This window comes from Fusarium musae, chromosome 1 (assembly GCF_019915245.1).
Source record: "Fusarium musae strain F31 chromosome 1, whole genome shotgun sequence".
In the NCBI taxonomy this organism is placed as follows: Eukaryota; Fungi; Ascomycota; class Sordariomycetes; order Hypocreales; family Nectriaceae; genus Fusarium; species Fusarium musae.
The window spans coordinates 277766-305066 of NC_058387.1; the positions used below are offsets into that span (position 1 = coordinate 277766).

A 27301-nucleotide genomic window follows, 5' to 3' on the forward strand; every position below is an offset into this window, starting at 1 on the left:
ACTATCCAAGAACCGTCTCAAATACTGGCTCTGCGAGCTGCGACTGGACAGTGTATTATGATGCTATTCAAGGGAGCGTCAATTTCTATAACCTTGCGCTTAAATGTGATCTGGCATCGACATTTCGCTCTTTGCCGCACCATGAACCCAGTCGAAGCAATGATACAATGCTTCGTGTTCTTGATCTCAGACTCGAGGCAAGCTGCACCGTCGGAGCTAGTGAATCGAGTTCACGTCTGTACACAATAGAGAGCTTTGCTCGTCATCAGTCGCAGAGGGCTGTCCAAAAAGGTCTGGACGAGAAACAGCCGACCATCGCTAACGTCAGTGCTTTCCGAAGAGCTATAGAGTACCAACTCGCGAGGCGAAGGCTCGCCCGTTTTCGGAATTATCACAGCCAACTCCAGGAGGAGGCGATTGGCACAGAGATAAACGAGGTGCAGGGCATGCCACGTCCATTCGATCTTTCGAAGCCGGACATAGTAATATGTAGCTTTTATGTTGTCGCTGTTATCCTTGCCATAGTCACGAAGCGAAAGTTATCGGATGAAGCTAACGGATCACTACGGAATGGTATATGGAGAGCTTGCCAATTGGGAGGGGCATTTGTGTTATGCCACGTCTTGGGATACTATGTGGTTGGGATTAGGATGCTGCATTCGTCTCGCGTGGCTGGGCTAATAAGCTTGTATTGTTTAGCCGATTGCTTGTTGTAGGAATAGCAATGCAGCCGATACCCATATGAAGTCCTATATTTTTGACATAGTCGCCTGACCTGCTACTAACGCATTGCTTCCAAGCTTGGAATGTCCTCCCTGAGCTCTTCCTCCGCCTGTTCCCTGAAGTGAGTATAAAACTCAAGATAATCCTCTACACTCTCGTAGACATCGCTGTACCACTCTTCGTCATGAACACCATATCTCCACTTCCACTGTTCGCGGTCCTCATTGCGACAGTAAAGCGCGTACGTGCCGCCCCACGAACGAGGCCCGTTGCCGATCTTGAAAGCTACCGCGATATCCCAATTCTCCCAGATCGAAGTAAGACTGTTATACTCCCCTTCTCCCGTCTCATCTCGGATGGGTATACAGATAGACTTCAACATCTCTTCCATCTCCTCAAATTCAAGGGGTGTAACGAAGTGGAACTGGGATACTTCGCGGTGGAACGGAAGCCCCGGACCAGTGACGCCGGGGACAAGGGAACAGAGGAACTGCAAATCTGCGGGGGGGAATTCGGCAACCTCGACACCCTTTCTGGCAATGCTTGCCTGGATACCTGCAAAATATTCTCTTCTCCCTGCGAGGTCGACTGGACCGTGAGAGACGCCATCTAGGCAGCCCTCAGAGATCAGAGCATCACGGAAACGCTCGTCGAGGATCTCACTTGTTAACTTGACTGAGTCGGGTACAACCACGTGTTCTTTGATCGCTTCCACTCGTAGAAACTGTTCGGCTGAATCTCGATAGCCCGTTGGGGCAGGCTGGGCCTCAACTTCCTCTACCAGGATACGCAGCAAAGAGAGGTTATGGTCAAGTACTGTTCTGCGATATCGGAGGAGGGCGTTCTCGATACGGCTGCGTTGATCTTGGTCCATGTCGAAGGCCTTGTGTGTCTGTTCGTCTGAGAATTAACTAGGTACTGTTACTGGCTACTTCTGTGTGTCCGGGCCAGAAGATAGAGTAACTAGGTCGTTTATCAAAGGTCCGAGGATGTCATTCTGTCACGATGGCTTGTGATGGTCGCTTCGAAGGCACTTTTGCAATCGCGGAATTACTAGTTCAGATGTGGAAGTGTCCGGCAGCGAGTTGCCGACTTAACCGTTTAGCCTTTTATACACTCCATGCTAGGCCTGTATGATAGAGAGGGGTAAACGACAGGGCTCGAGTTTATGTTGTTGGTTCTGACTTGAAAGTGGATATAGACATCTGAGCCTTCTAGCCTCTAATTGGCCAGACAACTCAGCTGTCAGGAGACATGTTGAAGGCGACAATCTAGAGCATCGTGAAGTCACGGATCATGGTGTTGGTTACAAGTCTAGTGTAATATGTATGTTGGTTGAGACAACTTGCAAGTGCTTCGCGCCATACCGGTTCTTACAGGTCTCCGAGGTGCGATAAGGAGGAAAGTGAGAGCATAAAAGGACAGACAATTCCTTAGGAATGTATATGTTGACATGAAAACAAACACAACTTACTTGCTTCTGTGATCTTTGAAACCTTTTGAGCTATGAAGAGAGCCCATATTCTCGTCTGTCCTGTTGTGACTGCGTTTTTTAGTCATGGTCTTCTCTCTGGTGCCATAGCAGGCGAGACGTCTGATGCCACTCCCAATCCGACAGCAATGACCACGGGCGATGCCCCCGGAAACATTGAATTTTCTTCGGCGGTGCACCTTGCATCGTCAATCTCTTGGAGCTTGCATCAACTTTCCACTATCCCCGCACTCCCCCTGCCAACAAACATCACTGCTGTCCCTGAATACGAGATTGTCAGTAGACTTGCACCAGCCCTACCACCCATTCAAGTCGGTGTCAGCTTCGGAGAGGTCGATGACATGATCGCGGGCATGATCGCGGCAACAAATGTATCGAGTCCTGACAAATCTATCGTCGGACGCCAATCAACTCTCAGAGTCATGGTCGTTGGCGACTCGATCTCACAAGGTATGGTCCCCGGTAACCCAGCCAAGGCATAGCTACATAAGTTAGCAAACGTCGCTCAAAACATTGCTTCTAATGATCATCAACAATACAGGCCGTGAGGGTGACTTTACCTGGCGCTATCGTATTTGGCAGTTCTTTAAACAGAACGGTATCGACGTCGAGATGGTCGGGCCTTACAAAGGAACAGTATGTATCGATCACCCATAATTCCCTGTCTCGCTGCAACATTCAAGGCCGTGCTAAGTATAATATGCTCTTAGGTACCTCCTGATACGCCTGCAGCACCTTCTCCACCTATTCTTTACGGCAAGCCAGTTCCTACGAGTGCTCCAAAAACTTCTGGCGGCTATGCGGCGGACGTAGACGAGGCATTCCTAGCTAACTGCAACCATTTTTCTGCATGGTAAGAAACAACTAACGTTCCCTCAATCTTGCTCAGCAATCTTTAGCTCAAATAAGACATACTGTATGGTATAATTCAATGAAAGGTCCCGCTGACGGATGTAAACTAGGGGTATGTCATATACCAACATACGAACCGGCTGCAACCAGTGTCTAGATTACTGACAGAAGTTTTAGGCAGAGCTGTTGCTGTTGACAAAGGTTTGATCCAGACTGTTTTGCAGGCGACACCTGCAGACCTCATTCTCTTCATGCTCGGCTTTAACGATATGGGATGGTTCTACAGCGACGCTGCAGGTACTCTGGATAGTGTCACTACCTTTGTAGCTAATGCTCGAGCTGCGAACCCCAACGTCAAAATTGCTATGGCTGACGTACCACAGCGAAGTTTCATTAGAGGCCGGGATGACCTCGTCAAGAATACAGAGATATACAACAAACTTCTTCCTGGATACATATCTAAGTGGTCTACTAAGCAATCCCCGATTCATCTGGTCCAACTTGCGGACAACTACGTGAGTATTCTTATCCAACTTCATACGCGTATAGGCCAAATACTAAAACGTTTACTTCCTCTCTTGATAGAGCTGTCAACCTAGTGGTTGCTCTGCAGGTATGTGTTGCTTCGATGTCCACTCTGATCAAGTCTTTGTCCCCGTTTCATTAACCTAAACAGGTACTGACGGCTTGCACCCAAACGCCTGGGGAGAGTTTCAGATTGCCGCTGCCTTCTCCAAGACTCTGGTCGAAGACTTTAGCCTGGGTAAGAGTCCAGTGAAGATTCCGTCCCAGGATGACTCGAGCTTGGCTCGGCCGTTGCAAGAACCGTCAAATTTTCGTGTCTTTAGTTCTCCCCAAGGTGTCACCGCAACCTGGGATCCAGGTCAGTACCAACATCGGCGATCAAATTTTGTTTGATCGCCACACCCACCCACGCCGCTCCAAAATTCTTCATATAGCCCTAGACTCTCGCTACTACAGTGACAAGTCATCCCTGCTTCCTCCCCCCCCCATCATATAAACTATGCATCTTAACTGACTAGTAAACGATCACAGTCTACGGTGCTTATAGTTACGATATCACAGTCTCCATCAACGGTGGCGCCAACACATATTCCCCGACAACAACATCGTCTAACAGGTGGGATTCACAGTGGCCTCTCGAAGGATGGATATACACTGTCTCTGTGCGGGCTCGCTATGGAGATTATTCAGTTGGCCCATATTCATCGAAGCTGTCGGCGAAAGCTACTCCCAAGCTTTCCGATCCCCCACAGAACGTAAAAGTAGAGCCTGCTGCTGATGGATTCACTGTAACGTGGGACCCTCCAACTGGACCGAACACCGGTACGTCTGTTTCTGTTCAAAATTTCTTGCCCCATTGCCATCACCGCTAATCACAGCAAATTCTTATTTGAAATTAGACTCGATCGTTGAGTACAACATCTTGTACTGGGACTGGAACCCTGACGACTGTGAATTCATCACCGGTGCGGCATTCACTAGCTCACCCGCAGTTATCAAGGGACTCACTCCTGGGCGCAACTATCTGATTGCTCCCGTTACTTGGAACGAAAACGGCCAAGGGCTACCTTTCTTCGCCAACAACGCTGTGCCAGGCGCCGGAACACCGCCAGTTCCATCAGATCTCAAGATTTTGTCTACAGACAGGACCAGTGTCCAGTAAGAGAACCGGCCCGTTACTCTTCTCCCTAAATATTGAAAAGAGAGCTGACATCCCTACAGCATTACATGGACCGGATCTGACTCCGCTGGTGGCTATCATGTCTGGAATCGAAACGTCAACCAGAAAGGTAGCAAGTTCGAGATAGTTTCCAACGTCACCGGTTCAACTTGCCTGGATGACTTTCTACTCTTTCCGGGTACATGGAACTATGAGTGGTGTATTTCTGCGTACAACGGAAACGATGAGTCTCCACAAGGGCCGGCCAAGCTCGCCCCGTCACCCGCCTCGGGCGTTGACAAAGATGCCTCTGCTCCAACATGTCCTACAGCAGCGGCTTGGTGTCCCGCAGGAGCAAGTGTCTCAGTCCCGCCTGGCCAGGGTGGCACACTTCCGCCTACTGCCGGAGTTGAGACCATCACCACCAACGGCATGACACTTACTATCACAACTCTGCCAGCGTCAACAGATGATGATGTAACGTCGACTATGACCACAGTCCCTCCCGGGGTATCTCTCGAAGACTTCACGGACTTCCCGGTCAGTACCAACATCTGGATTACGACAACTGGGAAAGATTCATCTACAACTGTCGTTCCTGTGATATTGCCTTGCCCGAGTTGTGAACCTGTGATAGTCTGGGACACACCTGAGATTCCAAAGGTCAAGTTCAAGTGGCCCAAGTTTCCGGAATTGCCCACCTTTCATTTACCATGCATCAAGGTCTTTGGTATCAAGGTTTCAGGCCAATGTCCCAAGCCTGAAGGCCCAGCAACTATCAACGATGACCCTCCACCTCGTCCGAGACCCTCCGGCAGTCCGTCATCTGATGCAGGAGATGACCCCTGCGAGTTTGACATGAAATCTGGAATGTGTGACAACGGCAACTACCCAGTTTATGACGCCAGCTCTAATACTATCAGCTGTGATGTTCCTAGCGATCAACTTGGCTCCAAGGTCAGCCAGTGCCAGAGTCACATCGACAGCAAGCTAGACGCTGTGAAGGACTACTTGCAAGGGGAGAGATCTTGTTGCCCGGCATCCTCCAAGGCTAAGCGCCAGGAGTCTCTAGGATTATTCTCTTCTCTCATCAACCGCAGTTCAGGTTCTTTCGGCTTCAGCCTAGGTAAGCGGGTAGGGGACTACTGTCCCGCTAAGAATGAGGATCCTAGGAGTCCGCCGACAGGTAAATGTTATGCCACTTACACGTGCCCGGACAAGCTCTATCCCAATGTCTGTGGAAACGCAAAGTCAGCCATCAATGTTCGGGGTGCAACATCCATTTTAACCCATCAGACGGGGAGCACGTTACACGATACATCTCCCTGGTAAGTAAAAAGACTAGGCAACCGTATACATACGGTACTCAGTTAGACTGGACTTGTGTTAACGAAAGTCTCTCGCATCAGGTATAAAGGACGTTGGAAAGCAACTGCAAGACGTCAAGGTGGTTGGAAACTTGACAAGTGCCAAGTCGAGGAGTATCCATTTGGGTCCGGGAATCCCGACCGGAAAGCAAGTGGTAACTCCGTACTTCGACTCATTCCTGGTGGGAGTTGGGATGATGGGTTGGAAAACCAACTGCAGGGCGCCTCTTTGAGTAGATGGATCAGGACATTGGCGAAAAGATACAACGAGTTTCAGAAGGAGCTCACAGGGACGGACCCAAAGGTTGACGCACATGGGTTCGTCTACTGTGTCGAGTTTGATCCTGGCTTTACCAGCTACCTGCCCGAGGACTTGGCGAGTCAGAACTTCTGCGCCACGCCATACGGTGTGGAGTTTACTTTGGTCAATGATTACAAAGTCGGAGGAGTTCGGACATGGGATCCTTGGTTTGACGTGCCTGGAACTGACCGCAAGAAGCCCGAGCTCATAGAATACAACGATCCAAACGGTGATGTGGTGGTAACTAACCCCTCAGACGATGACTACGCGGTGTACGCAGTTCTACCCCCACCTTATTGCCGGTATCCTTCACCGGGACAACAAAAATGGGACAAACCCACTCACTCATGGGGCCTGGATCCAAGATTTACAAGTTACGGAAGGAGGGATGACATTGCGTCCTTTCAAAGGTGCACTGATCCTCCAGCGGATACTGATGGCGATGACAGTGATGGTGACAGGCTTTCAAAGCGCTACGAGAATCGGACGCAAGGCATGATCCAACCTGAGAAGAGGACACATGCCAGAGACCTGATTAATCGACAAGGCTCGTCTGGAGGCTTCCACGATCCAAACATCTATCAATGGCTAGGTTGTGGGGGTTACGATGATGATATCTTGCAAGACGCCGATGGCGACCCCTGTGCAGACGACAGTAACCCTTGCGGGGACGGTGCAACCAACCTCGCGACGACCAATGGCGTGCCTCAAAGCCTTGATCCTCTTCCTGCATCGGGCGTCAGTACTGGTGCCATCACGTCATGGCCGCCTCATTACACAGCAACCGACGCCCCATCATATGTCCCTTGCAGCACGCACAACGCAGATCCTGATGGGGGTATAGCCAGAGGCTACTGCGTCTGCTCCGGCTCAACCTTTGCACTTTCCACTGACAGCAATGTCACGCCCGCCAACAGATGCGCCTACACGTCGCCTCTACCCAAGACGACAATTTCCGTCTCCCAGCTCCCCACAGGCCCTACTGCTTCAACCCCATCCCCATCCCCATCGCCTTACGTCCTGGTCATCTACACCAGAGAGATCGAGGTCGCAGGGCACGGAGGCGTGACGGATACCTGGTGGTGGGACTGCAGGCCATTTGACAAGGGCGACCAGTCAGACAGTGATGTCTGTGCTATCAAGGATAACCCAATAGCCTACAGCACCGCCATTGGCCGAGCTTCACCAGCGCAGTATCCAACATCCTTGGCTACTTTTAGCCTTCACGGCCATTCGTCTTGTTCCTACCAGGGGCCGAACACCGCGACAGTTGGTAGCGTGATATGTGATGATGGACTCACTGCCAAGTGCACGGCTGCTCCCGAAGCCTCTCAAACTTCTTTCGTTGATTGCACTGACGGGGACGAGGTGCCAAATGGCCTTGCAAGAGATTTGTAAGTGACGACTTCCATTCCTTTCATTTCCCTGCTAGTACGTCATGCCTTTTCGCTTCTCGGAGTTTACTAACAGGGCGTTCAATATAGTTGGTATAAGCGTCTATCTTGCGACTATAACTGAGTTCCTGGTTGCCATATGTTCTTATTCTCAACTGCCTGTCTTTAATCCTGTCTGACCTCGCGATCAATGACGGGTACATGTTTAGAAGTTTTACTTCGGAGCTTTCAGTTTAATAGATAATCAAGCGTAGATATATTGGTCTGGAAGAAATAAACATTCGTGATATGTCATTTCACCTTGATTTTGTTTCTGCTGTGTCCGTGTCACCTCAGTTACCTAGCCTTGATTAGTACTTAATATAGGCCTTTCCTCCTATCCGGTAAAGTTTTGTCCAAACGTGGGCATGATGCCATAGATATTGCAATGCAATTCACGAGGTCTACTACTTCTCAAAAGCTTGATAAATAGCCTTTCCATAAGCCTCAGCCCGATCACTACTAACAAGTCCACCACCCATCTTATTCACAGCATAAGCAATCGTCATGTCCAGACCAGCATATGTAAGAAGGCCTATGACTTCAACGGCCTCTCCGGCAACGTTACATTGTATCACCCTCGCTGTGGCCCAAATTTGGAGCTTCAAGAAGAGGCCAGTCCCCGCCGATGTCATCGTCATCCCTCGACGTCTCCCCTGGTATAGGTGACAGCAGGGGTATTAGCACTGTGATACCAGTAACAGAGGCTTGATAATCAAGCAACTCTCATACCAGAAAGAGCCTTTACTTCAGGAAGAGAACTGTGTAAGCCATATGTGGTGCGGTGGGCATTTGCTCGGAAGGCCTACGCTTATCTCGTTGTAACCTGGGATATCAGAAGCTACAGGACTGTTATCGGAACATCTCTTTCCACCACTAAAGGTTTCTCATAAATATTTTAATACTGGTCCCATGTCTTCCATACATCGTTTCCTTTGCAAAAGGTCCTGCTCTACCAATAGGCACAGGCATTGCCACAAGAAGCAGCTGCATAAGTCGGCCGATCCCCGCAGCTCGTCATAATAGCTCGTATCAAGATGTCGGCCGATCCAAGCAATGAGCGGATCAAAAGATGACATTTTGACGCAATACGACGCAGATAACATTAGTAATGACTTACTTAAGCACCTGAAGTTCCTGAACGGCAAGTCAGTGTCCGCAGCAGCCGCCAGTATAGACACGGTAGCTAAAATTATAAATTGGGCGTCGCCCTCGACTCAACTTCGAACTTGGGCAACTATTACCTTTCATATAAATCAGATCTTCTCAAAAGAACAAATCATGAGATACAGTCTTATCATTCTCGCTGGCATTGCTGCAGTCCAAGCCGCTGTTGCAGCACCCCCAGTAGACGGCCATCTTTCGGCTCGCGATCGTACAGTTGCTGTAAGTGCTCTAGCTTCGAGATTCAAGGCGCTTGGTACATTCTGACACAGCAGTGCACAGCGTGCTGAGCTGAACAGCCCCGGTGGAAAGGATTGGAAACGTGCTGAGGTGGACAGCCCCGGTGGAAAGGATTGGAAACGTGCTGAGGTGGAAAGCCCCGGTGGAAAGGATTGGAAACGTGCTGAGGTGGAAAGCCCCGGTGGAAAGGACTGGTAAGTCATATATAGAAGGTCTAGCAGTACTGTTTAGTATGGAGACAGTGGGGTCACGCAATGCAGGTGAGAGAGCTCTGTTTCGTGCATGAATATTAACAATATTGTTTTCTTTACCTATGTCATCTTAGGCGCCTCCCTCGATTACTTGAACAGGGACCTGCTAGGTCTTGGATATACCTTACTTTGTTTGTTTGAGAGATCACGATACCAGCCCCCTGAGTATGTTTCTTCACATAATGTCGGAACCCAATACAGTGCCAGAGGTGTGCCCATCGGCCATACTATATTTCTCTTTGAGATTAAAGGGCCACAAAAGACGCAGGTTGCAAGCGAAGAGACAATGGAATTTCGTCCACGGAGTTCTGTGATCCGGAGTATATTAAACATGAGCTCCATTGTTCGTAGGCCTGACCAGCGAGTTTACCAAATAAGAATTTACTGCTGTTGCAGCTGCTGAATAGCCGGTCTCTGTTCAATCTTCTTTTTCCAGGCCGCCAGGGCAGGGAATGCAGCCAGGTCCAACCCCATATAAGTCAACCACCTGACAGTAGCCCAGAGATGCGTGTCAACAATCGAGTACCAGTCCCCAAGGATATAATCCTGGTCATATAGAGAATTATCCAGAATGCGAACTTTCTCATTAAGCTCGTTTACTGCCTTATCCAACTGAGCCTTCAGGAAGGCAAAAGTTAGCAATTTTTTCTCGAGTGCTTGTGGAAAGGCTGGTAACAAATTTAAATGCAAACCTTTGACTTGGAAGCCTGACTTTCTCCAAGTGCAATGCCTTTCTTCCCAAGTTCAGTGCTTGACCAGACAATCCACGTCATAGCCTTTCCACGGGAGGTGCCGGGAGGGGGATAGAGCACAGGCGCTTCTTTATTATTAGGAGGACGCTCCACTCCAAAGGTTTCACCGAGGTACATAGTGATAGCAGAAGCTTCCCAAATGCTTACGCCATCGTGGACTATAGCCGGAACAAGTCCATTAGGGTTTACACCCTTAAGATACTCAGGGGTGCGGCTTTCTCCCTTTTGGAGGTCAACCTCAATTCTCTCCGCGATAGGCTCAGACAATCCATGTTCCAGCTCAGCTAGGACCGCGACGGTTATATCAGCTGTTGAGTATGTTTTGTAGTAGAACTTGAGACTCATTGTCAACCGGATGGATGTAGTATTAGAAGAGACGGAAGATCGAAAGCTGTGACATGGTCAATTCTCAAGATGGAATGTCCCAGATGTTTATACTCCAAGAGAGTATCAAGGCTGTGATGAACAGTGAATACTCTCATAGCGCAGAGGAGACTGCATTCACGGCTCCTCACACTTTCAGCTCCTGCGGGGTACGGTGGGTCGGCAAACTGTAGAATGCTACACTTCGATGACAGGCTATTGGACATTAAAATGAGAAGATCAATTAGTGCAAACTTACGGGCGAGATAAACGCTATGACCTCTCTAGTTGGCACATAGGAACAAGGACATGTCATTATTAGGATAATTGGGTACGCAATGACAGTTACATGATCACCAAGGGTTCAGAACTCACGAGGAATCAATCAGCTAGATGAGCCCAAACAGCACTGACATAGTAAGACATGCGACCGAGCAGCTCCTCCTTGATGGCCTCCGCCACGACAGGGTCCCTACCAAGGAGATAATCCCCGAGATTTGTCAGATTCCATGGCAGCCTTGGCACCCAGTCTGTATGCCAGCCCAATCTCTCAAGACAAGTCAATGTGGAGGCGAACCATAGGTGGAGTGAAGGGAGGCAGTTCAGCTCTCATCCTAATATCTCAATCTTGGTGATATTCATCTGGCTTGCAATTCAGGTAGGTTTCATAAAGAAGAAACACTACGGATGAGAGAAAAGAGTGCTCTACTGCTAGCCAGTTCTGCTTCTGGTTTATAAACTCAATGCTGAGGAGAATGGTGATGACTTTGGCAGTCGGTCCACGAAGATGGTGAAACGATATAGTATAGGGTACTTCCTGTCTGTGACCTATTGGACTTGGGACGAGTATAAATACCTTGAACGGGACACTAAGTGCAACTAGCAGTACGTCATTGTCATGATTTTATTGGGAATTTCTTGAAACCGGAGCCAATTATGGATATCGCGCAGTGTCACTCGAGACAAGCAAAGATAGGCAAGAAAAAGTTCGTAGATTGTTGGTTTACCATCTCGTTAGTTAGCAAAATGGACTATATACGATCTGATTTAGATTCGCCGTCATCAGCTGACTTGTCCGCAACACAGCATGAGACTCCGCGCCTTTTCAACGCCTCATTATATGCCCGAGTTCTAGCTCTGTCCTCCTCTGTAGGTTTCCTAGGAATATCCTCCGCGTTGGGATTAAACATATCCTGGCGGGATACACTCCGGCCATCGGCAGTGAGGAATCTTTCGGGCATTGGCAAACCATCGTAGTACTCTCTGATCTGCGCTGGATTGAGGCCAACGGCGTCAAGAACATTCCGTTCAGCGTCAAACGCACGAAGGACACCATCAAAGCCCAGTGCACTTATGCCATGTCCGTCTGGATCTCTCTTCATCGAGGATCGTATATCGCGCAGTGACATGTTATCGCTCATTGGTTTTCGATCTGTGAGGACTTGAGCCTAGAGTCGGTTAATGAATTCTGAGTGCGATGAAAACTCGGAGAGATCGACGAACATCCTCTTGCAGCTTTTCTGTCATGTTGCCAGGGAGCTGTTGGACGTGGTTGAAGATTGGAACAAACTGCAAGGACGCAGGTGAAATGTGTAGTAATGGTTGAAGTAGTCAGACGGACCATGCAGTGCATGGGTAACAGACACCTATATACGAACCAACAGAACGACCTCGCCTGGAAGTCTCCGCAAGGCAGCAGCGGTGGAGTGCGGCGCAGTGTCTCCATCAGTGCAGATCAAAAGTCCCTCCCAACAACGCTAGAGACAATTCGGAATCTTCCTCTTTTAGATTAATTGCTAGGAAGTAACCATGCATCGCGAGGATCATTCAGCTGTGCAGCTGTATTGTACGAGACGTAGCTACCAGGACTAGCATAGACCCTTATTAAATTCATCTCTCACTTCTCAAGGGCCTGATAAATTGTCTTTCCATAGGCCGCAGCCAGATCACTACTGTCAAGTCCACCCGCCATCTTATTCATAGCATACGCAATCGTCATACGCCTATCCAGATCCATGATGATAATCGAACCGCCCCAGCCGGACCAGTAACAGACATTGCCCTCTGGAACCCAGGGTAGTGCTGGTGAAGGCGCCAGTCCAAAACCAATGCCGAATCTCAACGACGACCCAAGAACCAAGTCCGTTCCACTGGCCTGTTCCTGGAAAATCAACTTGATCGTATCTTCTGACAGCAACTTCTTGCCTTGGCTCGAGCCACCTAGGGTGATTGCAGAGAGAATACGCGCCATAGAGCGGGAGTTGCCATGGCCGTTGGAGCCGCCTAGCTCAGCTTGCCTCCAAGGCCCGGTGTTCGCAAAGCTGGGGTCAAATGGCGGGTTGAGTAGCGTCTTGGCTCGCGCAGATCCCTCTTCAAACTCTGGCATAACTCCCGTCGGAGGCGGGGGAATGAGAGGAGAAATGCGGTCCCAGGTGTTCTCGGCTGCGCCGATCTGAAAGTCTGCATCCAAAACACCTGCGATCTCAGTGTCCACAAACTCGCGTAGCGACTTGCCAGAAACACGCTTGATCAGTTCTCCGAGAAGATGTCCGAAACACACTGCCTGATAGCCGGATGCCGTCCCGGGAGTCCACCACGGAGCCTGACGGGCTAGCATTGCAGCCGCTTTGTCAGTATCGTACACGTCTTCAACTGATACCGGTTCTTCCCAGCCTGAGACACCAGACGTATGACTCAGCAAATGCCTGACCAGAACGTCCTGTTTGCCATTTTGCGCAAACTCAGGCCAGTAGTGTGAGACGCGCTCGTTGACGTCGATCAATCCTCTGTCGACGAGCATGAGGACTGCAAGACTGGTGATTGTCTTTGTGCACGAAAACACATTGACGATGGTATCTTTTTCCCATGGCTTGGTTCGCTCCTTGTCGGCGTATCCGCCCCAGATGTCCACCACTTCTTTGCCATCGATGTCAATGGTGATCGAGGCACCAACCTCTTCGCCTGATTTGATGTACTTGTCAAGGAGAGAGCGGACTCCCTGGAATTTCGGGTCACATGTGCCGTGAATCTCAGTCATGTTTGCTGTAAAACTATGGTCAGGTTGTGTTGGGACCTTGTTGCGTCCTTGACAGCCTCTTTATACCTGTTGTCTCTGTCAGCATGCCGAGGTATACTCCGTATGGATACCGTGGTCGCTCGGGTTGTGGGGAAGCTAGTCGAGAAAGCGGGGCACACTCAGCTAAATGCGGATGTCATGTTTTAGTTGTTTCACTCTGGTCAGGCTCACAAGCGAAGAACAATATGCCTAGTCTTCATATTGCCATGCCTGCAACCTAGTACCAAGCAAGTGCTGTGTAATACAGATCTCGCTTCAAAAAGACACTCAACAAGTCTACATGTAAACGCTTGATTCTCGGTGGCAAGGCAGTCCAAGGCAATCAGATCTTGGCATGGCGTTATGACTAGTACCCAACGATGTCAGTTATCAAGTGCATGCCTTGTATCTATGATCAAGAGAGGAGCTGTCTTACTCTGGCTAACTTTCACTGGTCAAACCTCTGAGTCATCTCGCTTAAGTAGCTGAGCTCGTTTAGATTATCGTAGGAACGATGATTGCCTTGATTGAAATCCTTGTCAGAGCTGAATTCAACCAAACTACTTGACAGCGATGGAATGTCTCCGATTGGCCAAGTCAAAGAGGAACGAATGTTTGCAGGATCAGAGAAAACCTTATCTGTCAGGACAATCACTCGAATTAATCGGAAGATGGGTCAAAATGTCAAATCGTAGCTAAGCCTCTGGTGACATATTCGCTGTAGGTTAAGCTCTGTATATTTGTACGCCAGTAGCATGCTACAAGGTAATCTAACTGAGCAAAAGCCATTTCAACCATGGTTCTCTGGATTGCTTTGCCGGTTAACTCACTGCGCGAGACAGGCCAACGCTAGGGTGAATTTTTGTTGAAGTGGCTAGCTAGGTGAGGGTGAATCCCTTGATCACAGATTAGATCTCTCCACAATGACTGACGTCATTACCAGTGCCTTCAGCTGCCACTGGCGGCCGGGGCTTTAGTTCATCCTTGCCTAACAAGGTCAAATGCCGACAGTGGTAACAGATTCAGTGCAGAGCTATAACGCAGTCAACAATGAGATCGAGCTTTTGTAGATGTATAGCGACGAAAGTATCCATCTCGCATCACCTTTGATGAATGCACAGTGGCCGGAACCTGATACGCGAAGATATGCCGATCTGATCGACGTGCAGATCGCGTGCCACGCACTAACGGACATCTGACAAGGCCGACGTCTCTTCTTTGTTCAGGCATCCAAAATCCATGTCAGCAAGAACTGAATGACTGACTGCCTTGATTCTGCTCGAGGTGGGGTAAAACATGCGTTTCCCGGTGGCTGAACAACCCTCCGAAGCATCCGAAACCCAACATGATTCGCCATAAACAGCCCAACCCGCGAATAGCTGAATGTCTTGTGATCTAATAAACTTCCCTGCAACATGCGGGGAGACGCCGCACTTCTATTCCAGCCTGTTGATGATGCCACTTTTCCACCTTTCATCTAGCCCCAACGTCTTTTTTTGCAACTACGATAAACCTTGAATACTAAAGCGGCCATGGCAAAGACAAAATCCAACATTCAACCGTTCTTAGAGGCTATTCGGAATGCAAGACAACTCATCTTTACCGTCATTGTTATCGCCATTTTCGCTATTGCGTGGTTGGTCCAGGGTGGTACGATTGACATGCCAGAATGGACCAAGGACATGCGACATCTTCATGGGGACGACTGGACGAAATATGCAGTGATAATCATAGTCGCTGTTTGTGTGGTTTTTGCGCTCATGATGGCGACGGGTATAGCGTTATTGAGATCCGATAGTGCTCATGGTTATTCCTGAGTTTTCGGATGCTGCGGAGGTAAGCCATCTCTCAAGCGGAGGTGCAAAATAAACAACTGATGGTTACAGACATAGAAGCCATTCCAAGGCGATGAGTATAAGAGACGAATTGATTTATGAGGTTATGGTAGAAATGGATATACACCGAGCGACGCCTTTATGTGATTTTAGGGATATATAGGACTCGACTGCGCAGTAATGATAATGAGATTCCCTATCTAGAAGGATTCAATATCCTCGTCCCCGCCTATTCCTTTTGGCGTGTCTCCCCATATGTCCACTTTGTTCTGCATCCCCTCCCAATTCCTAGCTTTCTCTCTCAGTACCCCTTGAAGCTCATGCAGATACAACACCTTCGCATAATGCAAGAAGTTCCTGTCGTTCCGCTCATACCCTACATTTACATTGGCTCCTCTCTTGATTAGTTCTAACGCAACATCTTCTTGCTGTCGGTGAACGACTTGAGCAAGTGTTGTTTCGTTGCTATCATTCACCTCCTCAAGCATCTGTTCTTTCAGCATAACTTTGCCATGACATCCGAGCTCGGCCGCAAGATCAAGTAGAGTCAAGACAGGAAAGAAAATATAATATGTACTCTCTCCTTTCTGCTTTAGTAGCTACAAGGAACCCTGTCTTATGCCTGCAATTATGCTCTCTCTCCGCCTTCTTCTTCCATCAAAGCCTTCCATTCGGTCTGTTTCGGCCTCCAACCGAGCTCGAGCAGCTTGTCAGGTCTTATTCTTTCACCACAACCCCACATGATGGGACCAAATGGATGGATCTCTCTTGCGGTATCAACTGACACGCTTTCAACTTCTCCAAGACCCAAGCGCTCACTGACAGCTTTGGCCCTTTCCACCATACTCAGGTCTCCAGTACTAACAAAGTAGTAGCCGTCTTGATTTGTTCCTACTTGTCCTCGTCTCTTGCTCAGTGCCTGATCCATCAGGAACACGACTGCATCTCCTAAATCACTAATGGAGACCCACGACCATGTTGCAGTGCCCTCACCGATTACGAAGGCCCGTCCACGGCTCTTAACAGCGGCATAATAGAACGCCGAATTGCTCTCCTTCTTCAGATGGCCCTTGCCCCGTCCCCACAACTGACCAGGCGAAATCAGCATTGTGCCCACTCCTTTACTAGCACTGTGAGCGATGATGGCTTGGTCAGCACCGGCGTGAATGCGATCCTTCGGCACGTTCAGTATTGCATGCCCGTCCAATATATCGCTCCAAGGACGGCTGCTTTCATTCAGATTTCCAGTGATGGGACTCGAGAAGTCAATAAGACTTCGTGGGCCGGTTAGGCTGATCAGCCGTGGCATGGGCGATCCATCGGTGACACGGGATGATAATCCATCTATCATCGCACAAACAGCAGGGACATTGTCTCCTCCAGCATGGATGACGAAGTCGGCCTCTTCTGCCGTGGATGTGAGGAGAGAAAGCGAGGAAAGGTCGCCGATGATGGGGGTGAGATTTGGATAGACCGATTGGAGTTCTTTAGCGGACTTCTCCTCACGGATCAAAGCTTTGACGCAAACATTAGGATGTGCCTTCAAAAGACAGGATAGGATAGTGCCGCCGACGAATCCGGTTACACCAGTGATAAAAACACAGCGTAAGGTGGCCGTTCTTTGAGAATTAGACTCCAAACTCATCATTGCGAATGAATATCAAGATAGGGATAGTAAATAGTCAGGTTCCGTATAGAGAAAGAAGTATTAAGGGCACTTTTATTCTGTTGTGTGGTGCTCTTCACTGTGATGAAACACCATATCCCAAGGCATAGGACTTAAGAAAGGTGATTGTTTATGCTCTCTCACCATCTATTATATCCCGCAAACTCATAGTCACGATATCTTAATGACTAAGCTATGACGAGCCTATCGCTGCATCACTTAATTCGTATGCCTGAGGCGTGTCAGCGGTTAAATCGGATAGACCATTGGCCCGTCTGACTGAGCAAAGTTAGACAGCCTGCGGTCAGCAGTCAAATCACGTGGTTACATAAGTGTTACAGATATGCTAGTCACCGTACAATATATAAGCAGTCTATATTCTTTTTGGCGCTGCGTTCAGTGCTGTCAGACTCTTTGTTTCATCCTCTGAGCATACTAAAAATCTCCGAGTTGTGGAGGCCTGCAAGACCTTTATACTCCACAACAGGCCTAGTAGGGAATAGTTTTAAGCCATGAAAATACGGACCACAGCTTTTAGAAACTACAATGGGGTTGGCAATGTGAGATTTGAGAATGAAATGGAGTCGAGATCTTATGACAATGTGCAAGTGTGTTGAGCTTGATACCTGGAGTTGTTGCTAACGTCTGCGGCTTTCAGATCGTGGAGAGGCCGCCAATCATGGAATCGTGACCGCTCCTTATATAAGTCCATCAGGCTCTATCGAAACATTCTTCTAACTACGCATGCCTATTTGACCCCAGGCCTAAAACCAGAAGCCATATTTATGCGACATTTCTTGACTACTTTCTGGTCGTGGATGGCAAAACCTACAACCACGTGTCAGCAGAGAACATATATGCTCGAAATGCTAGGAAGATAGCTTGTCATCTGTGAGAACTTACATTCCAAGTCGCGATCCACAACCTTGATCGCCATTGTAAAGTCAATCCTATAATGCCTTTTCCCAAGCTTTTGTTTGTTACTTCTAACGACAGGCTCGATTGGGACTAGGCGATCTCGAAGAGAAGAGAAGTCCACCTCGATTTCACCAACATACTCGGCGCCTTTCAATGCAGTTAGATATGCCATTCATTAGGATCCTCAAGCTTACCTTCATTGTTGGGATGACTTCTCCTGTAGTGTGATCTTGTCGCATGGTCTGATACGTAAAGCATCTCTCTGCAGATAAAGGGCCGGACGGGCCAGACGTCGAATGACTGCAAGCGAATGGCTCACACTGCCATACAGACGGAACTCATTCTCCCTGTGTTTCAGTCAGTTCTGGAGACTAAAACAGGTCTCTAGACAAATACTTACTAGCTTCAAGACCCAATCGATCGTTTGCTTGATATATGGCATCCCATCGTGACGATCATAGGACGGCTTCAGACCTTCGTGCTCAGGGTACTGTCCAAAGGGCTCAGTTCGTAATATGCCATAACTTGAACGAGCGATCCTCTCTGGCCCATTCGCTTTATCCAGAGCTGTAAGGACAGCCCCTGAGTCTACCGCATTGATGATTGAAGTTCTATATATTTAGTCAGTGACGTAAAAACTCTGGCGTTGGGACACAAACCCTTGCTGAGGCTCCATCAACGTGACGCGAAAATTATGTTCCCGACCGTACTCCTCTAGGAACTCCTGGAGTCTCTGGCTAAGTGAGATTGAGGTTCCCAATCCAAAGATTGGAGATTTAGCTCACGACTTGATCGACAAGTGTCATTGTACGCTAGAAACCTTTGGATTCTCCCGCGACAGTATGCCTGGTTATCAAGCGGTTTGGCCAACACACGCTGCAACATACGACTTGCCAGCGCTCCGAGACCTGGAACTGGGAACACTGATTGATCCCCGACTTCTCCACGAGTGGCTCCTTAGGATGAAGGATCTGCGCTCGCTGTGGGTATATAACGACCTTGCTGACCAACACCTGGTGAATTGGCGGTATATGCTTGATGCGATTCGCGACCATCCGAACGTATCAGGTCCAGATCCAAAGGGCATCCAGTTTGATTTTCCCATCGAATTTTATTACGAAGGGGTAATATGCAAAAATAGCAGTATCGCAACACCGAGGAAGAGGCCTGGATCTAGATATCATGCACTAGAAGCCCATTTGTACGGCGAGATAGAATTTAGTGACAATCAGGGCTTGATCGACGGGTTGTAGGGCAATCACTCTGACGTGGAATGGGAAAGTGAGGAGGGGGAATAGAGTGATAAAGAAGAAAGATAAATTGTATCGCATGTGGCCCGAGCGAGATTGTGGCTGGATTTTGGCAGTCTCACAGTTCTGACTGCAAACCTTGTTTTGGCTTTCCTCCCTAATGAATGCAAACTTTGAGAATATGCTTCTGGTAGATAACATGAGCAAATTAAAACACAACATCCTATTTGAAGAAACAAGGTTCTGCCTAAAAGCCAACACAATAGAAAACCTTGCTGGATCGAACCTTCTCTTGAGTTACAAAGCCGTTTGACCTTTTAGGTATAAATATCAACCCCCCCAACACGAGTACCAACAAATTTCTCCCTATAAAGATTTCGCAGAACCCCCACCTGACATCATGGCACCCAGCGACTATTTCGAGAAGCTTTCACCCGAGCTCATAACTATAATCCTCAGTACTTGCGAGTCTGCTGTGGATGTACAATCTATAATTAGCGCAGAGCCATACATTTTGTCCGTTTTCCTTCAAAACCAGAAGCGTATCCTCCAATCCCTCCGACAAACTCTTGATAACCATTTCTCAGGACAGAACCTTGCACAAGCAGTCATGGTGTGCCGCTTACGGCATATGGCGGATCGATTGCAAGGTCGGGGTCGGGCTCAAGTTGAACAGGTGATCAAACCAGTCTTGACATTACGACCAGAACCACTTTCAATATCGAAACTAAATTTAGGAGCTCTCTCAGAACTATATGGAGTCCTTCGCGAAGCGAATGCTTTCACTATCTCTTACTCGCGCAAGGCTTGGGCAATGACACAGAAACTGGAAGCCCGTGAGGCTGACAAAGAGGATATTGCTAGGCTTCCCTTGAATTTGCCCTTGTCGGAGACTGAAAGTCAACAGATAAAAAAGGCATATCTGGTGTTCGACGCATACCGACATGCCCTCTGCTTCAGCACCTCCTTGTTGCAAGACTACGGTGAAGAAGACGATGGATACTCATTCCATATCCCCTGGAAGTGCATCTATAAACAGAAGCTTCTTTGCGTCAGGGATTTCCAAGCAGTCTTTGTGTTCTTATTCAAAGAATACGAAAGCCTTTTGAATCAGATTCACGACCGAAATACTGGCCCACACTGCCTCTCAATGTCTGTAAACAATTATGACGATTGGGAAAGACCGCCGTTTATACAGACAGTGCAACGGGATCGCCTCCAATTCATAGCATATCTTTGTTCACAAGGATACCATCAGCTACTGAGTATCCGAGAGAGGAGTAGTATTTCCCAAGGTGAGGATATTCTGTCTTTGTACGGGCAGTACCAGGAGCTCAAGGGAGACCGCCGGAGTTGTCCGATGGTAGTGGGCGCTGATCTGGAGCATCCACTCAAAACACTTTGTTGTGATACTGGCAGAGGGCATGAGTTTTGGACAAGCGGGGTATATATGTGGGATATGGAGAGGTTGTCGCAGCTTGGAGGAGGATTGGTATGGCTTGCGAATGATCTTATAGGGGAGTACTAGCCCATCATTCATGCGGGTGAAGACAAAATTGAGAGAATTCAGTTATATTGCTGTTCTCTCATGGCCCGCCACCCTCCCTTTAACAAAAACACTGCCCGCCACCCTCCTCTGCAAACAATGAAGTCCCACCTCTTTAACACCATAGTCACAATTTATATAGTTAATTCGCAGCCAGCTTTGCCTCCGCCTTTCGGCACTCCAAAAGGAGATCTTCCTATGCCTCCAATTGGACAGCGTGTGATTCGAGCAAGTTCTTATGTTCTTGTCGACGCTTCAGGCTGCCAAATGCCCAGGGGTAGTTACGAAGGAAACTCGCTCGCCCGGCGCAATGACTTTAATTCGTTAGTCTGCATTGATATAACCGTAAAGCATAAGTATATAACTGACTTAAATTGCGTGGTAACTAGTCGCGAGACGAGAGATATCAAGGCCACAAGCTCCGCGCGAGAGAGTTCGTACAAGTGGCCATGTCCTCTACAAAACTCCTTCAGGTCCTTCTTCAGGCGTCGTTTTGCCATATCAAATCGCTTATAGGCCCTGTACGCTCGCTGTTCAACAGCGCGGGGAAACGTACGCGTAGGGGGGGAATAAGGTAGATATGCCCTATAATGGGCGTTACGCACTTCCTGGTAGTCGGATGGGGAGAGGACACAGGGGATGATAAAAAAAGCTGGGTCCATTTTGCTAAGACGAATGCGAAAACGAATACGAAGTTTTGATGATAGAATTGATAATTGTGGATGTTTAATTAATGAGAAGATGATCCTGGTATGGGATGTTGATAAGTTTAAGATTGACAGTAATAGTTGTCTTGTGTTTATACCTTCTTAAGCGAGGTTGTGACTTCCTTAAACTTACCTTAATTAAATAATAACTATTAGTCAATAACGACCTTAGTAACTTCCTGTATATTAAGTACTAATAAGTTATATCTTATTTTGCTCCGGGCAGAGTATGAAAACCTCTACTCAAACATCCGCAACACCTCTTCGACGATTTGCGATCTGGGTTCGGACGACGCCCTCCCAGAAAAACGCACGGATTTCTCTCCCCTAGCGGAAAATTGGGCGAAACGCATTAGCAGGTACTGTCTAGGCTGTCTGCTCGACCGATGTAAGGCAACGCAGATACCGAAGAGATTCATCTTAGCAGCTCTGGTGGCAGCAGGTATCTTCAAACTAGGTCTCGAAGATGTATTTCCAGCCTTCCTGGCTGCTAACTCACCACTATTAGATCAGTACAGAAGGCATATCAAAACTAAAAATAAGCATACCATTCTGTTTACACCCAACCTTACTCGTCTACCAAGAAACCAAGCTAACAACACTAGGTAGATAGAAAGAACTCCAGCAACTTGACGTCATTTCTATAAAGTCCCTCTTCTCAAGCAAGGAACTAAAGAAGAAGATTATCTCAGAAAGGTCAGAGTGGCTTTCCAGCTTAATACTGCAAACGCTAAGCTGTTTTCTGCCTCCAGAAAGTCGTGATAGAGCCCAGAATCTGTCTTCCAGCGACCAAGAAAGGGAGGCTATTAAGGACATAAACACTATTTTAAGTCACGCATTAAGAGTCAAGATTAAGCTTTTACTGTCAGTAAAACGGCTTAAGTATCACTTCTTCCAGCCAGGCACACTATTCAACGCAGAGATAATAAAGGTTAGTCAATCTCAAGCTAGAGACATTACACTTTCGGGTCAAGAGGTTAAGATTTACCTACTACCCGCTCTTTTCACTTTCCCAGAAGCAAGCAATAGGAATAGAATTGGAGGGAAGTCGGATATTAGGGCAAGCTATAGTAAGGCTTTAACAGAAGCATCAGCCAAGGACACGGAATCTCTGGTTCTTGTGGAAAAGGCAATTGTATTCCTTTAGGTACAATACTAGAAAGTATTCCTGCTGTTGGTGATGTGCAATATGTCCATCAAATACACCAAAGAACGTCGACTTGGAAATCTTTGTTGATTCAGTGGTATCAGGCTATTGTCAAGTAAGTCATTGAAAATACAGATGCATGACTCGCTGGCACCTGTATGTGATTGTGCCGATTGCCGGATCTCAATCTTGGCTCGCCCTATCCGTACAACCTAAATCTTCGGTGGAGTTCTAGTGGAGTTTTTAGTCCCAAACTCTGATCGATTAGACTGGGTCAAGTGACGACATCTTGGCTTTCGTCACGAGCCAAGAATTAAAAATCAAGGAAGATATTATTCAAGCTATAAAATAAATAAATGCAAATTTCCACATTATCTTGTATCTGATCGCGCGATTGTACGAATATAGCCGCGATCAAAATGTCGCAACCAACTAATCCCCAGTACAACACAGGGGACGCCTACACACGCGACATGAATGGCCGCCCCATAGACATCGAATCTGGCTCATCAGCACGCGACAGAGCATTCCCCAAAAACGCCCCTCGTCCTCTCCGTCTAAAAGACCGCGTCGTCAGAATAACATGGAGTTGGTTCCCCTGCACAATGTCAACAGGCGGTCTCGCCAACCTCCTCAACGAACAGCCCTACACATTCACCGGTCTCAAAACCATCGGCAAAATATTCTTCATCCTAAACATCATCCTCTTCCTAACCTTTACAGCCCTCATAGCCGCACGCTTCGCGATGAAACCCCGTGCTTTTTCAACAAGTCTACACCATCCATCTGAATCTTTCTTTTTTGGGGCGTTCTGGGTTTCTATTGCGTTGATTCTTACGGGCGCGCAGTCGTATGGTGGGCCAGAGACGGGGGAGTGGTTCACGACGGCTATGAGGGTGGTGTTTTGGATTTATTATGCTTGTGAGATGGTGGTGGCTGTGACGCAGTATCATATTATCTTTGAGACGGAGAGGCTTGATATTTCAGAAGCGTTGCCGGGATGGATATTGCCTGCGTATCCGTTCTTGGTGACGGGGATACTGGCGGCCAAGGTGGCGGGGAGTCAACCGCAGTGGAGTGCAGTGCAGATTATAGTTGCTGGATTGATGGGTCAGGGCCTTGGATGGATGCTTGCGCTGTTTATTTATGCTGTTTACTTGTCGAGGCTGATTCAGCACAAGTTGCCGGATGCGTCAAAGAGGCCGGGCATGTTTATCGCGGTTGGACCAACAGGTAACCTATTCCCCATTCCTTATTATTATCTCCATGCTAATTTCTTGCAGCTTTCACGTGTGGTGGTTTGATCGCACTCGGCACACAAGCCAAGTCCGCTCTTCCAGATGACTTCCTCAGCACCCCCAGCATCCCCGCCGGCGAACTCTGGTCCGGCATGTCAGTAGCAGCCGGGCTCTTCATCTGGCTCATGGCGATCTGGTTCTCAGCCCTATCAACGATATCAGTCCTCCGCGCCGCTCGAAGAATGGAGTTTAGTTTGTCATGGTGGGCGCTTGTATTCCCTAACGTCGGGCTGGCTCTTGCGAGTATCAACGTTGGAAACACTCTGTCATCGAGGGGGATTAAGATTTTTGGATCGGCGTTAACGGTTGTGTTGGTTATTGTGTGGTTCATCTGTGCGGCGTTCCATATTCGAGCTATCATCAGGAGGGATTTACTTGCTGTTGGGAAGGATCTGGATGTTGAGCATGTTAACAAACAGCACGATATCAAGGCTGAGAAGCAAAGGGACTAGCGAACGATTAGTTGAAGTTTAGATATCACTGGACAGTATTAATTGTAAACACTCGGAGGATAGAATAGTGCAATGTTCCCTCTATCTTTATTGTCTGTTACAAATCTTACGTCTTTTATCGGAACCCGCGTAAGAAAAGATGTGAGGCTATCTCGGCGCTGTAAGGACGAGTTCTTCAAACTCTTGGCGATTAGTCGTGTGGATGCAGTTGCCAAGACTTGGCATCGTCACTAGTCGGCTGCGTTTGATGTAACAGCAATTGTCCTTAGAAAGCATTATTACATGAGCCATAATAATGAACAATAATTGTAAACACTAAGACCACTCCATAACTGAATTATCGAACTAAGCATACACCATTCCATCTAATGATTCCTATCCTTGAAAAGGATCTCAAAATTCGGTTCAGGTGAGCACTACCAACGTCAGCATCAAACCCAAGCATCAACTCCGCATTCAAACTTACCAATACTTCAAACTCGATATTCTCAGGTCTACTCACACCATCAGGCAGTTTGATATCATAGTTCATCAACAGCTCCGCCATGATGAGCTTGATGTTGATAGCACTGAGATATCTCCCCGGGCACGCATGTCGTCCGAAGCCCCAGGACAGATCATCCGTCCCGCTGCTGGAGTACATGTACTTCTTTTCCTTACCAGGTGTTTTGCGCCATTCATGAAAGCGCAGACCATCAAACTCCTCAGGATTTTCATATAACTCGTGGTCCTTGTGGATTGAGCAAGTATTGATTTCGAGCTTTGTGCCTTTGGGGACGAATGTGCCGTCTGGGAGGGTCATGTCTGCGATGGCTGCGCGTTGGAAGGTTGCTATAGCCTGTTAGCGCCCATTGAGCTCCAGGTTTTTGCGAGTGAACTTACTAAGATCGGGCGAATTAAAGCGCTGACTCTCTTTGAGAAAGCTGTCAAGCTTATCCATCGCCACCGTCGACTCCTTCGTAAAATTCCCATTCTCATCCCTAGGCACACTCTCAACCTCCTCCCTCAAAATAGGTATATACTCCGGATGCGCCACAAGATCATAAATGGCCTGCGTTGTTGACGAAAACGTAGTTACAGTCCCAACAGCAATCAGCGTCATCTGATGCAACAACTGCAGCTCAACATCATCCTTAATATGCTCATTCCGTCCATTACTCAAATGATCCAGCATAGTCGGCGGATCCTCCAAATTCCCACCTTTTTCTTGTCTCTCACGCATAGAAGCCATTACGCGCTTGCGCCCCTTGGCCCATTGGTCTTTTATGGCTGCGCGCTCGGGGATGAAGCGGTATACGAGGGGGCGGAGGTAGGGGTGCCATTGTTTGAGGGCGCGAATGCAGTCGAAGCAGGCGAGGACGTAGCCGGTGGATGCGGCGAGCCATTCTTCGTCGAGGGAGGCGGTTGTGCCTTGGAAGACGCGGGCGTTGTTGGTGGCGATTAGGTAGAGGACTTTGTCGTGGACTTTGACGGGGGTCCAGTCTTGTGGTGGTCAGTGGAGTTTCGGATGAGGGTGTGAGGAGACGAGCCTTTGTATTTTCCTAGGATGTTGGGCATGTTCTTTTGAACCATTCGATGCAACAGTGGTGTGAAGGCGGCTGGTTGGATGAGTCAATGTTCTCCTCTCGGAGCGGAGAGAGGAGAGATACTCACAAAGCGACCCCGTCAAATTGGCCTTGATAGCGTGAATCACATATTCCGCTGGACCTCCGAAATGCGTATACTCGATTTGCATATCCTTGAAGAGTCAGTAAATGTCGAATAGGGTGCTTGGGAAGGACAGTCGCACATTGTTGATCGAGACTTTGAAGCTGAGAGCGGGATGACTTTTTAGTTCATCGAGGAAGCTGGGTGGAATGACAAGCTTCACACCTATACATAGTCAGCTAAGAATAAGAGTTGTCCGTGCTCGCCTCACCGTCCTGGGTATCAAGACCAAAGACCTCGTTTTTAAACTATTCCGTCAGTATTTCGCTCCATCCACGATAATAATCACGATACCTTTGCGTAGCCCTTTGCCATCACAGCTCGAGGATTGAAGCAGTATTCCAGCGCTCTCTGTCTCGCACTCTTGATCTCATCTTGGAGTACAATCTTGACTTTGGGCGCCGCACTCAAGCTCCAGAATTTGAACACGACCAAGAGGATGGAAGTTAGCGCCACGATTCCAGCAGCAACAAGACACAAAAATTGAAAGTCGTTGCAAATCGTGCCTGTCGATTTGGTACTCATATTGAAATGCATAGATCAGTGAAGTCTGCGCAGACCAGGGTTACAGGTCTGTTATATGCTAATTACTTAATACTTCCATTTTCATGTGAATTCAACATTTGTTTGCTACGCTAGATATTGTTCCTCTTGATGTAATTGCGCTAGACATTGTTCTGTTTTTGTGGCTGAGTTTGCCTTCGCGACGCGACGACCACCAACAGCCCGTCAAGTTTCCGATTGTTCTAGAAGCAAAACCGATTGTCCTTTTTTTTGACGTTGGTACCAGCTGCTAAGGGGTAGTTAATCGACTCGGTATTCGGGCTTGATTAATAGCATATCCTTTTCCTGTCGCGGACTTTCCCTCGGTGGGGGGTCGCGTTTTCCCGTGACAGTCGTGGTTCGTCAGATAGAGCGGCAGACATCAATTGGCTCCCCCTTCTTTACTTCAGATAATTCAATATCTCTGGTGAAAATGATCAATTGATGGGTTAAAACTGGTGCTATCTATAAAAGTAGATTCTATCGAATTAGAGATTCAAGAAGTAGTTGAGGTTACGCCTATGAACTTTTAGCGCGGCTATATAAGAAGTATCT

The 27301-nt window shown here is 48.0% G+C and overlaps 9 protein-coding genes across 9 annotated transcripts; 3 read left to right on the forward strand and 6 right to left on the reverse strand.

Moving 5' to 3' along the window:
• Positions 1 to 781: 781 nt before the first annotated feature.
• On the reverse strand, positions 782 to 1597 carry J7337_000105 (uncharacterized protein; the record flags this gene model as incomplete). The annotated part of the gene is made up of 1 exon (XM_044817869.1): positions 782 to 1597. The coding sequence occupies one exon, from the start codon at positions 1595 to 1597 to the stop codon at positions 782 to 784; it is 816 nt and encodes a 271-aa protein (XP_044685571.1).
• Positions 1598 to 2343: 746 nt separating this feature from the next.
• Positions 2344 to 7817, forward strand: J7337_000106 (uncharacterized protein; the record flags this gene model as incomplete). Its single annotated transcript, XM_044817870.1, has 11 exons — positions 2344 to 2665; positions 2757 to 2851; positions 2926 to 3024; positions 3292 to 3582; positions 3653 to 3680; positions 3744 to 3830; positions 3916 to 3950; positions 4222 to 4414; positions 4492 to 4750; positions 4814 to 6079; positions 6161 to 7817. 11 exons carry the CDS (start codon positions 2344 to 2346, stop codon positions 7815 to 7817), a joined length of 4332 nt encoding a protein of 1443 aa, XP_044685572.1.
• Positions 7818 to 8908: 1091 nt separating this feature from the next.
• J7337_000107 (uncharacterized protein) lies at positions 8909 to 9454 on the forward strand (the record flags this gene model as incomplete). The annotated part of the gene is made up of 3 exons (XM_044817871.1): positions 8909 to 9034; positions 9113 to 9238; positions 9299 to 9454. 3 exons carry the CDS (start codon positions 8909 to 8911, stop codon positions 9452 to 9454), a joined length of 408 nt encoding a protein of 135 aa, XP_044685573.1.
• A 434-nt stretch (positions 9455 to 9888) lies between these two features.
• J7337_000108 (uncharacterized protein) lies at positions 9889 to 10604 on the reverse strand (the record flags this gene model as incomplete). The annotated part of the gene is made up of 2 exons (XM_044817872.1): positions 9889 to 10125; positions 10200 to 10604. The coding sequence occupies 2 exons, from the start codon at positions 10602 to 10604 to the stop codon at positions 9889 to 9891; spliced, it is 642 nt and encodes a 213-aa protein (XP_044685574.1).
• Positions 10605 to 11653: 1049 nt separating this feature from the next.
• J7337_000109 (uncharacterized protein) lies at positions 11654 to 12031 on the reverse strand (the record flags this gene model as incomplete). The annotated part of the gene is made up of 1 exon (XM_044817873.1): positions 11654 to 12031. One exon carries the CDS (start codon positions 12029 to 12031, stop codon positions 11654 to 11656), a length of 378 nt encoding a protein of 125 aa, XP_044685575.1.
• Positions 12032 to 12519: 488 nt separating this feature from the next.
• Positions 12520 to 13659, reverse strand: J7337_000110 (uncharacterized protein; the record flags this gene model as incomplete). The annotated part of the gene is made up of 1 exon (XM_044817874.1): positions 12520 to 13659. One exon carries the CDS (start codon positions 13657 to 13659, stop codon positions 12520 to 12522), a length of 1140 nt encoding a protein of 379 aa, XP_044685576.1.
• Positions 13660 to 16140: 2481 nt separating this feature from the next.
• Positions 16141 to 17160, reverse strand: J7337_000111 (uncharacterized protein; the record flags this gene model as incomplete). Its single annotated transcript, XM_044817875.1, has 1 exon — positions 16141 to 17160. One exon carries the CDS (start codon positions 17158 to 17160, stop codon positions 16141 to 16143), a length of 1020 nt encoding a protein of 339 aa, XP_044685577.1.
• Positions 17161 to 23954: 6794 nt separating this feature from the next.
• On the forward strand, positions 23955 to 24496 carry J7337_000112 (uncharacterized protein; the record flags this gene model as incomplete). Its single annotated transcript, XM_044817876.1, has 2 exons — positions 23955 to 23979; positions 24030 to 24496. 2 exons carry the CDS (start codon positions 23955 to 23957, stop codon positions 24494 to 24496), a joined length of 492 nt encoding a protein of 163 aa, XP_044685578.1.
• Positions 24497 to 24861: 365 nt separating this feature from the next.
• Positions 24862 to 26728, reverse strand: J7337_000113 (uncharacterized protein; the record flags this gene model as incomplete). Its single annotated transcript, XM_044817877.1, has 5 exons — positions 24862 to 24912; positions 24963 to 25327; positions 25379 to 25978; positions 26150 to 26234; positions 26498 to 26728. The coding sequence occupies 5 exons, from the start codon at positions 26726 to 26728 to the stop codon at positions 24862 to 24864; spliced, it is 1332 nt and encodes a 443-aa protein (XP_044685579.1).
• Positions 26729 to 27301: the final 573 nt, after the last annotated feature.